The 11,544-nt window shown below is 49.6% G+C and overlaps 1 protein-coding gene across 1 annotated transcript in view; it reads left to right on the forward strand.

Annotated features, from left to right (window-relative positions):
* Nucleotides 1-11,335, forward strand: part of MARCO (macrophage receptor with collagenous structure) — a 30,293-nt gene extending 18,958 nt beyond the window's left edge. Inside the window, exons 9-17 of the mRNA XM_040979117.1 lie at nt 1,097-1,195; nt 1,292-1,327; nt 1,585-1,683; nt 1,767-1,820; nt 6,970-7,014; nt 8,258-8,356; nt 8,833-8,877; nt 9,459-9,635; nt 11,104-11,335. Coding sequence (XP_040835051.1) covers nt 1,097-1,195; nt 1,292-1,327; nt 1,585-1,683; nt 1,767-1,820; nt 6,970-7,014; nt 8,258-8,356; nt 8,833-8,877; nt 9,459-9,635; nt 11,104-11,234 — 785 coding nt within the window. The 3' untranslated portion in view covers nt 11,235-11,335. The remainder of the gene's footprint in view (nt 1-1,096; nt 1,196-1,291; nt 1,328-1,584; nt 1,684-1,766; nt 1,821-6,969; nt 7,015-8,257; nt 8,357-8,832; nt 8,878-9,458; nt 9,636-11,103) is intronic.
* The last annotated feature ends 209 nt before the right edge of the window (nt 11,336-11,544 follow it).

The raw sequence follows: 11,544 nt of genomic DNA on the forward strand, positions 1-11,544 counted from the left end.
GTTTCAAACACCATTCCATCCCTTGAAGGCCCGGGAGGCTGTCTGAGGGGGAAGCCCTTTCTCCTTAATGCCTCACCCAGCTCAGGGAGTCCCAGGGGTGTGGATTTAGGCATCAACAATTTCCTGAATGCCAGCAAGCTTGCTTGCTGGGTAGAGACAGCCCCTATGGTGGGGCTGCCGAGGGCAGTACAGCCCCTTCTCTAACTCAGAGTTTGGGAAACAGGAGCCTCCATTGATTGATATGCACCAGACACACAGGAGAGAAGGAGGGAAGCCAGGGAGGACTCAGGAGAGGACAGGCTGGATGAACCTTGCATGCTGATAACAAGTGGAAAATTTGAAATCTTGGGCACAAGGAAAGCCTTGGGCTGGGCGGACTGGCAGGAGTAAGGAGGTGTTACGATGCTTTCTCTCCATCTGTGCCTCAGAGCTACTAAGTCTAGGCATGGGGACCTGCTTTCTAGAATGTTCAGAGTTAGACTTAAAGTCTTCCCCTAAAATGAGCTAAGTGTCTGGGGAGAGTGTGGGACATGTTGCCGTAGTATAGTGGGTTAAATTTCTGTTTGGGATGCTAATCTTTCTATACTGGGAGTGTCACTTCAAGTCTCAGCTGCTCCACTTCTGATCCAGTTTCCTGTTAATGCACCTGTGATGGAGCAGATGATGGTTCAAGCACATAAGTCCCTGCCACCCACATGGGAGAGCTGGATGGAGTTCAGCCCTCACTGTTACAGGCATCTGGAAAGTGAAGCAGCAGGTAGAAGATCTCTCTCTCTCTTGTGAAAGAAATGCACACATTTATAAAACGAAATGAAGTACAATACATTAGATGGACAGTGCTAGATGAGTCAGCTACGGGCCCTCCCTGACCAGGGTCCCGAGAGTCCAGCTGTGTGACCTTCCTGTTGACCCATCAGCTGTGCCCAGTTCCACAGCTTCACCACCAGCTTCTCGCCAGTTTGTGTCTTTTCTCTGAGGCAAGGCAAGCCTGCCCTTTCAATTCCTGGGACCAGGGAAGCAGGAGTTTGAAGAGTCCTGAACTTGGAATGCAGGTGAAACACCTCCCAGGCCTGACAATGACTCCCTGCTTTTTCAGGAAGCAAAGGGACCACAGGCATGAAAGGAGACCCAGGAGCCATGGGCCCCCCTGGAGCCCCAGGAGCTAAAGGTGACTCTGGGAAGCCAGGCCCACCAGGTAAGAGACCCTTCGTGTGCAAGTGTTGCCTTACTTCTCTGGCAAGACCAAGCCAAATGCTGGGAGGAAATTTCTGAACTTTCTTCTTCATTACAGGTTTGGCTGGAATGCCTGGAGCCAAAGGAGATCAGGGTGAGTACTGTGGGCCAATCCAGCTACCACTGCCTAGGGTGAAGTCAAGTCCAGAACCTAAATCCATCACCTTGCATTTTGCTATTGTTTTAATCTTATAATATCTGGGGTATGTAAAAGCCCTGGCCCCTGTTGGGAGGCCCTGAAGGCTGATGTGGCATTTCTCAGCCAGCTGGGTTGCGGGGGGGTAGGTGGAGTGGGGAAGTCAGACAGCAGGGCCTGTGCTGACAGCCCCCAACCTTGCCCTTTCCTTTCAGGACACTCTGGAGCATCTGGAGCGCCAGGCATCCCTGGCATTGCAGGGCCCTCAGGTCCCAAGGGTGAGCCTGGCATCACTGGCTCCAAGGGGCTACCAGGTGAGGTCCTGGGTCCTGATTGGGTCACAGGGGGAGAGAAAGAGAGGTATGGCCTGGCTCTTATGCCCTCTGTGTTGACCCAGGAAGCCCAGGTACTCCGGGAGCTGCAGGACCAAAAGGAAGCAAAGGGGACACAGGTAACAGGGTGTGGTCGTATGTGAGTGCATGTGTGTGTATGTTTAGGGGAGGTATTCCTGGGTGCCAAGATGGATAAGGGGGGGGCCTTCCTGAAGCCTACAGAGGCAGGGTTCTGGTCTGTGAGGCTCCCTAGTTAAGCTAGGCACCTTTCTCTGCCAGGACCCCTTGAACCCAAGGCCCTGAGGTTATCAGGGTTCCTGGGAAGCCTTGAGTGTCCTGGCTAGGCCTTAGGGGTGACTTGCAAATTCTAGCAGCCCAAACAAGCATGATGAACTACACTGTTGATTGAGAGCATTTGATAATTACCAGTCATATATGATGGCACAGGCTTTTCACCCAAGTTCAAAATCTTGCTCGCAGTCTACATGACCATCTCAGAGGAGACCGCCCATGGTGCCATAATGGGCCTGGTCTTTCTTAGCCAGGTCTGGATACTGTCCTACAGTTGTGGGGTAATGGACTCCTGGAGAGATTGGATTGCAACTGTTTTAAGTGGGAGAACGAGGGGAGGCAGCAGGCAGTAGCTGGGTCTTCCCATCATGGAAATCAATCACACACACTCAGCAATGTCAGGGTCTTGGTATTCCCCTGACCTGAAGCTGCCGTGGTGATTATCTTTTTTGGATACACAACAAGCTAGGTTTTCAAGTGGATGTGTTTCCCATTCAGTAAACAGAATCATTACTCTCCATAGAGTTATCTAACCACTTTAGATGGTGATGGAGAGTCCCCCTGGCTTGACCAGGGTGACAACTGGATTTCACCCAAGATCTTGCGTTGATGACTTGTGAAAAGGGGCGGTGCCTGCATTACCAGCAGTGCCTCTAGGACAGGCTCTAGGCTGGGGACTTTATTCACCCACAAGCTAATTTCACACTCCCTTACCCCCAACTGCCAAGTGTTGACATAGAGGCTCAGAAAGGGCAGACAGACCCTGTGCTTCTCAGGGTCCGGAGTTGATCCAGGAATTGATCTCAAAGTCTAGTTTCAAAGCCGTGATTTGCCAGAGGTTGTTGTAGAGAATCACAAGCAATGATTCCATTGTGTTGTATCAAATAACATCCAAGATTACTCTAGAGCAGCCGGCACCATATACAGTCTCGCCCGTCACAGTAGCATTAACTCATGGCTCAGTCCCCAAACCTTCCTACCATTAGCAACAGTCACCAATATGTCTCCTGGCTCTCTTAAGTGGACTGGCTAGCCTGGTTAGCCCCCTTTGCTGGGCAAGACCCCCTCTCAGATGGAAGAAAATGGAGAGAAGATAAATATCACACCTATTCAGCAGGGCAGACACTCAGCAAAAACATTCTCAACTTCAGTCTGTGACAATGTCAGGCTTCATTCCAACCCCCCCCCTCCCAATTTAGCTTTCTTTCTTCCTTTTCTCTCTGAGACAACTGCACAAGAATAACCAAATTCCAGCCTGCATCCCTCAGTGACTTTGAAACGTCGAGTTGGAAATGAAGCAAGGACTTTCAGAACATTTATGCTGCAAAACACAAATCTAACGAAAAAGTTGGTCTCTAGTCTTTAAATTATAACAATCTGGGTTTTCTAAGCTGTCTCCCTCCCCCACCCCTACAGTCAAAACCAAGGTGAGAATAACTTGATAATCCATTTTCTCATCTGGATTTTAAGATGTTTTACTTTTTAAAGATAAACAGCAAAGATAATCCACAGAGCAGTTAAGCCCCGTATCATGGATGCGATTTCTCAACTAATTCCATTTCCCATATCTAAGTACAGAGGTGGTTCAAGAAATCATTAAATGCTACAGAATCAGATTACGAAGTTGTCACTTTTCCTTCCTCACTTTCAGTTTCTTAGAGGTACCTGCCGAGGTCTCCACACTTCCTGATTTGGGGTAGTTTAGCCATCAACTTTGTTCTTACCCGTCAGCTCAATTACTCATTTAATAAGGTTACTCCTGAATGTCCAGACTACACCTACCTAAGAGGCTCTCAACATTCTAGAGACATCTACATGTAACTTAGCATCATGACACCTAAGCCTCCACCCAGACCTGCTACTGGCTGGCTGGATGACCATGGATGGGCAAGGACTTGACCTCTAAGGGCCTCAATTCCCTCTGCTTTGGTATGTGAGTCCTACTAAAGAATGACCAGCCTCCAGTGAGCCCAGCAGCATTGTGGGTTTAAAACAGATCATTTCCCCTTCGACTTGGAACAATCTAAAGTTTAGCCAGACCGATCTTCAGCTAAGCCCTAAGCAAGAGGAAGATTTACCTTTTAATTTAACAGACTCAACTCAAAATATTGGGTAAACCCAGAATTTGAAGCAGGGCTCCAAATGACAGCTTGACCTGACCAATCTTTCTCCAGTGTCATTTCAGAATATGCCTTTTTGGCCCTGGCTTTGAGCTAATTTTCCTCTAATGTGCAGGAGCTGATGCTTGATTTACAGCAAAGTAATGACAAGTCCCTAGATCAATTAGTTAATACACAGCCACTCAGCCAAAGACTTCTTAAGAGTCCAGTGGGTCTTAGAAGAAAATCATGTAAAACTAAACTTGCTTGCTCCTCCTGCAGTCGGAAGTTCTGAAGACGACACTGACACCCAGGAAACACAGATCAGGAGGCCTCTCCACTCTGTGAACCAGGTTCTGGGAGAACTCAGATTTGGCAGGAGGCATGCACTGCTGCAGAGAGCTGAGGGCTGTTTGGAGGAGGTGAGGTGTGAGCTGGCCCCTAGAACAGGAATGAGATTCGTTCAGGCCAGTGCCACTCAAAGCATGGCCACTGGACCAATTGTCAGCTTCTCCTGGGGACTTACTTGCAATGCAGATGAGTTCCCTTGTCACGGCCAAGACATCAGTTCTGGGTGGAAGCCTCATAAGTTGTTTATCTTTAACAGGCCTCATCCAAGTGATGTTTTTTATGCATTGATTTCATTCTAGCTGGAAGATATTTAGAAAGACACGCAAGTGTGCACACATACACACATTTCCAATCCACTGATTTGCTTCTGAAATGGTCACAACAGCTAGGACTTGATCAGGCAGAAGCCAGGAACTCAGAGCTCAAGCCAGGTCTCTCACACAGTTGGTAGGAACTCAACTGAGCCATCCCCTGCTGCCTCCCAGGGAATGCATGAACGGAAAGCTGGTATCAGAAGTAGAGCTTCTACTGGAACCCAGGCGTTCTGATGTAGGAGGCAGGTCTCTCAAGGGATATCTTCACTGCTGGGCCAAATGCCCTCCCCAGGCTTATGATGATGATGCACACTCTGGGTCAATTACTCCCCTTGTAGGAGAGACAATTGATTGGCCAACAGAAAATGGAGAGAACAACATGAGTGGAGGTGTAGGGAAGGGTGAGCTTCATGGCAGAGCTGGAGGCTGAGCCTGAGGTACAACCTGAATCACCGTCCCTTCCAGTGTCATCTTGGCTACATCACCATCCTTCGCTGAGTGCCAACTTCCTCCTCCACAAGGCAGGAAGCCAATACTCCCAAACAGGGTAGCTGAAGGATGGAACGGAACAGCGCATCTGCTCCAGTTTGCTGATTCACTTCCCAAATGTCTGACATGGCTAGGGGCTGGACAAAGCTGGGATCCAGGAATTCAGTCTGGGCTTACCCAACATTTTGAGCCATTGCCTGTTGCCTTCCAGGGTATACGTTAGCAGGAGGCTGGAGTCAGAAGGCAGAGCCTGCAGGGACCTGAGGCTCAAGCTCACAAAGCCAGTACAAGGCTGAGGTGGGCTCAAGTTTAAGCCTTTTGATGCCCTGACCACTTTTTCTTTCCTGCCCTGGGAAACAGTGTGTCATCCATGGGAAGTCTTCTCCAGGTTCTATATGACTTCTTGTAGGACTTACAGACCAAACCACAGTACTGCGGGTAGACTAGAGGAGGATGTACTGAATAACGGGGAGCAGAGCATGTGCAAATGGCTTAGGGAAGCTGGGGCCAGCCTGACCTTGGAGGCACCAGCAGCACTCAGAAGAACCCAACCCAGCCTCTCTTCTGACCCAATTCCTCAAACCAGAGGGCTGCAGTATCAGGATTTCCAGTGCCTCCTGCTCCGCTTGGCTCTCTGACCAGCCACCTCCCCCCCACCTCACCCAGCAGCACCCACTGGAGATCTGGACATCAGTCAAAACATTTCTTGCTCTTATTCCAAGAAGAGTCCTCCCAGGCCCTTTGCTTTGCTCTCTGTTGACCAGCATCCAGGAGGGATTTTAAGATGGTCAAGGAGAAGATGGAGGGGGCAGCTCAAGAAGGACTGTGTCCAAACCAGCATCATGGAGCAAAGGGAGCTGGCTCTAGTGAACATGGGAGGGTGAATCTCAGTCAGTGTTGGGCTGTGTCAAGAGAGAAGAGGGTTAAGGGCTCAGCTCCAGGTGTGACACATTCCTCTAGTTCTCCTCTGCAAACTGTTGCTTCATAATCCTGGGCTTGCACTGACTCAAGTTTGGGCAACTTTCTTGGGGAGTCCCGTGACTCTGTGTGCAAATCAGTATTGGTGCATAAGATGCAGAGAGCAGGACGCTGAGTGCACACATTTTTGCCCCCACAATGACCCAGCAGGGCTCTGGGGACAGCAGGTCTTCCACCAAAGCCCACTCTCAATGAAGGGATGGGGGAGAGGAAAGGAGGAGAGAGGGGCAGGAGGGAGGGGTATGTGAACTATGAAGAGGAGCATTAAAGGGCCTGAGACCCCTTAGCCAGTAAGAATCGTTAACCACACAGGGGGCCCACAACAAAATACACCAACCACCTGCCACAGGTGAACTCCTGTGGGCCTCTGAGACCCTGGTGTTTTAGAAAAGAGGGCCACTTCCTAGTCAAAATATCTCCCCAGCCACTTCCAATAAAAAGTAATAGCAAAGTAACAGGGTGGGATTCAAACCCCAGAGCCAGGTGGGCAAAATGCGGTGTGTCCAGATCAGCAGCTTTATCCAGCATGTTGCTGCATCAGCCCAACACCCCCAACCCCATTCATCTGCATGGCACACTGTCTCCTTTATGCTCCGTGAAAGAGGTTTTCAGCAATCGAAGCAAACCGATGTATCTTTCCGTCTGCATTAATCAGACAAGAAGTAGAGGTTCTGTAAGATTAAAAGTGTCTAATATCTAAGTTTTATTATCTTCTCCCCCCTTCCTTTTCTTTGTTTTGATCTTAGGACTTCAAGGACAGAAAGGAACAAAAGGAGAATCAGGAGTCCCAGGTACAGAGGTGGTTTCAGTTTAATTTCTTGGGCTAATGACGACAGCGGGTTGCGTGCTGGCCGGGCGGGCCCTGCCTACTCAGTAACCACTGTGACCTTCCCCATCTAATTGCGCTGAGATTCCAGGACTCGGTCTCACTCTTCCCCAGCCTGAATCCCTTCCCTGGACAACCCAGAGCGTATCAGGCATCCTGAGCCATTGTAGTCTGTCGGGGCAGAGATAGGGGATGGCAAAGGGTCACACTTGTCAGGTGCAAGGGGCAGCGTCAGGCTGTGTATCCACTGTGAAGTGAGTTCATCTCCATCCTGTCCTGAACTCTGCTCCAACCGTTTCCTACCACTTCTGGACCCCTCTAGCCCCTCACCTCCTCCTGTTGCTGCTTCTCATTAAGTTGTCATCATCATTATCATCCTCACCATCATCCCCACCTCCCCAGCCCTTGCTCTGAGTTGTTGATAGATCTGGGAACTCACAGCAGAGTGTGTGGCTTGCCCAACAGCTAGGCTTGAATGAGCACTGAAGCAAAATGTTGCAGACACATTTCACAGCTTATTTTTTTTAAGTTCTTTGTTTATTTTGAAAGGCAGAGAGCAAGAGATGGGGATGGTACAGACAGAGACGATACAGAGATAGAGAAATGGAGATGATATAGAGATGATAGAAATGGAGATGAGAAGAGAGAGAGAGAGAGAGAGATCCCATCACCAACAAGAGCTAGAACTAGGCCAGATGAAAGTCGAAAGGCAGAAGTTCCCTGCAGGTCCCCCCTGTGGGCAGCAGGTATCCAGCCATTTGTGACCATTCCTGCTTGTTCGCAGGGTGCACATTAGCAGGAATGGAGAACTGGGAGCAGAGCTGGAGCCTGAGCCAGGAACTCTAATATCGAGCACTGGAACCATTGCACCAAGACCAGCTCCTCTCATGACATTTTTTCTCTTTTACTAACTATATATTCTATGAAGACCTTAATTGACTAAAGGTTGTGTGGAGGCCTAGAAACATTCTAGCATATTCTCCCAGGACAGCTACAACAACTTGGGCACAAAGAATGTAACTGGCTGAGGACTACCCACTGCTGGGATTCTGCCAGCTGTTTCGTATGCCTCTGAGAGCCTTTCTATGCTCCAGATCAAAGATACATAGAAAGGCTCCAACTACCTATTTGCAGGGACACGTTCAGGACAAATAATTCATGCCAGACCAAGGCAAAATATCTGATGGAAGTGGCTTCCTTTTTCCTAGGTCCTGCAGGTTTGAAGGGAGACAAGGGGAGCCCCGGACTGGCAGGCCTTCAAGGAAACATTGGACCTGTTGGCCGGAAGGGAGAGCCGGGACAGAAAGGTAAGGCTCTGCTTCTGACTTGTGGGTCCTGAGGCAAGAACCTCCCCCCATTTCTTGGCAGCCTGGGGTTTTTTCAGAACCTCAGCAGGCAGAGACGTGTTCATTCAGCGGGCACTTCATGCTGAGAATTGTCCTGGGCTCAGAGCACACAGTAGTGAGTTAAGTCTAGTCTTGGCAGGCTCCCACCCCTGCCTTGCCCACCTGTGCCCATGGCCACCCCAGTTTCCACAACCAACCAGATCTTGGCATGAAGGAAATGCTCCTGTTCCACCCCGTGTCTCTGGTGGGCCCAGCTTCCCTCCATAGTCTAACTGATACCCTTCCCGTTAGAGCCCATGTTCTTGTCCTCTTGCTTAATCATCCCTACACTGGTCACAGGTGAAGCTAGAATGGACAGACAGACCAGTCACTGCTGGCAAAGAGTGGAGAAGAGTGTCCTGGCTGAGCTTCTTTAACATTGTGTGGATTTTTTGCAGGATCTACTGGGCTGCAAGGAGAAAAGGGAGAGAAAGGGCAAAAAGGTAATTGCCACTTTCCTTTCCCTTTGATTTGTTATAGTTCAATGTGTGTGTGCGCGCGCGTGTGTGTGTGTGTGTGTGTGTGTGTATGTTGGGGACAGATAACTTGGTTATCAAAGAAAGTTTTCATCGGTTTTGGAAAAGCTGTTGGAGTTCTGTTTTGAATAGACTTGAACACGGTCTGAAGACACAGAGTGACAGCTTCCTTTGCCTTCCTCCTTCCCACCTTTCCCCTCTCCCTTCTCTTCTCCTTTGCATCTGTTCCTCCTTTCCTCACCCTTCACCTTCTCCTGTCCACAGAAGTGACAAGCCTAGCCACAGGGGGCACCTGATCCTTTATCCTCACGCTTGGGAGCCCATGGACACAGAGGCTGTGCTCCAGCCTACTTTGGTGTCAGGAGTGGGATTCTTGCAGGCTCAAGTGATGCCAAGCAAGGAGCAGGCACGGGGCAGTGGGGAGAAAAGAGGGGTTCTTTTCCCTAACTGTAGACTCTGAAAATGAGAAGGAAAATGCTGGATTCACACATTTCCTAAGGTGCTTTCTTCATCACCCCCATATGCATTTCCCCCATCCCCGCCTCCAGGTGAATCCTATGTATTGGTCAGAATTGTTGGCAGCAGAACTCGAGGCCGGGCTGAAATTTACTATAATCAACAATGGGGGACCATTTGTGATGATGGCTGGGAAGATGCTGATGCCACCGTGTTCTGCCGCATGCTGGGTTTCTCTTCTGGAAGGGCCATTGCCAGTTACGGAGGAGGTAAGTGACTCACCAGCCAGCGCCTCTCAGACACCTTGCAGGCCTGATGTGCCCTTGGGTTGAAAGGCACTCAGAGTGATTTCTTCTAAGAAAACTAAAGTAGGGAATCTAAGTAGCTGAAATTTCCTGCCACTCGGGGCTCTGAGCATCTCTGCCTTCAGTCTGGCCACCCCAAGAGAGACATCCTGTTTTCCCCATCAGTGGCTGCTGGGCTGAACCAGAGCTCTGACTGACGTGGTGGGGGACAAGGCCTGTCTAGTGCTGGAGTCCAAATGCCATGTGTACAAGGTTGTTTGCTGGAAGTAAGACTGGTCTTTCAAGGGGCAGCTTGGGTGCCAGACTGGATGGAAATAGCAGAGGCTAAGGCAGGTGTGGACGACCAGACTGGAAACCAGAAGCCTGGATCCAACAGCAGCCTCAGTTCTTACAAGAACAGGTAGGAAGGAAAGAGAAAGCAGATTAGAGCAGACTCAGCTATGATAAGCTTGGGAAAGGTGTCCATGTGTTTTCTGTTTATTTGAGTATGGGGCAGGGAGAGAGAGAGAGAAAGAGAGAGAGAGAGAAAATCTTCCATCTGCTGGGTCCCTCTCCTCAAGTATCCACAAGTACTGGTGCTGGACCAGGCTGAAATCAGGAACCCAGAACTCAATCCAGTTTTGTTTTGTTTTCCACACGAGTGTCAGGAACCCCAATACTTGAGCCAGCATCTGCTGCCTCCCAGGTTCTGTAGCAGGACGCAGAGGAGAAAGGCCACAAATCAGACATTCTATTGTGGGACAAAGTATTTCAGGCTAAATTTTGACTGGTTCACCAGACTCCTGCCTCTGTGGCTGTTTGAGAGAAGTGTGAATGCCTTGAAGAAGCAGAATGACAAGGTTAAAAGGCATCTGAGGGACTGACCTAGGAGTACAGCAGGTTAAGCTGCCACCTGTGACCCCCGCATCACATATAGGTGCCAGTGCAAGTCCCAGTTGCTCCACTTCTGATCCAGCTCCTTGATAATGCACCTGGAAAGCAGCAGAGGATGACACGAATACTGGGGGTCCTGACATGCACATGTGCTACCAGGATGGAGCTCTGGCATCCATTGGCCCAACCTAGACTATTGTGGACATTTGAGACATAAACTAGTAGATAGAAAATATCTCTCGCTCAGCTGCTCTGCTTTCCAAACGAATAAATCTTTTCTTTTAAAAAGTGGCATTTGAAGAGAAAATAGAAGACTGAGAAGAAGATATTTCAAACCGCATGTAGATTAAGGACTGAATATATCAATGAGGCTTTTATCTAAAGTAGGGAACTGAAGGGAATCAAAGTTGTCACAAAGCACGGAACTAGCTAGTAACACATTGGGGCCATAGGACTGGGGCAGAAATGAACCTGCCAGCCTGCTGAGAGCTCCCAGGGACCATGTTACCGCTTTGCTTCCTGTCTAACCCCACTTCCTCCCACTCTGCCATCTCTGCAGGCACTGGGCCCATCTGGCTGGATGACCTTTCATGCAGTGGGACAGAGAGGAGCCTGATAAACTGCATGACAAGGGAATGGGGCTCCCACAACTGCGCTCACAGTGAGGACGCCGGCGTGAACTGCAGCTGACCGACTGCTCAGCTTCCAAGATGTACTTGGGCTCACACACACGTGCTCATGGACATGTAGCCGCCGAGAAAAAAAGAGGAGTAATAAAGCTCAAAGCATTAGCTGTCGAGGTTGTGGGCTGTGGCTGGGTAGCATTGGCTTAGTCCCCACTTCCCACCCCTCCACCCCTCCCTGTTCTGCTAGTGCAAACGGTGTATACACACACACACACACACACACACACACACACACACACACACACACACACGAGCCTCAGCCAGCAGCCAGAAGAAGAAGAATGACATGCAGAAGGCAAAGATGACCATACTCA

The sequence above is a fragment of the Ochotona curzoniae genome, unplaced genomic scaffold (genome assembly GCF_017591425.1).
Source record: "Ochotona curzoniae isolate NIBS_2020 unplaced genomic scaffold, NIBS_Ocur_1.0 contig_3037, whole genome shotgun sequence".
Classification (NCBI taxonomy): domain Eukaryota; kingdom Metazoa; phylum Chordata; class Mammalia; order Lagomorpha; family Ochotonidae; genus Ochotona; species Ochotona curzoniae.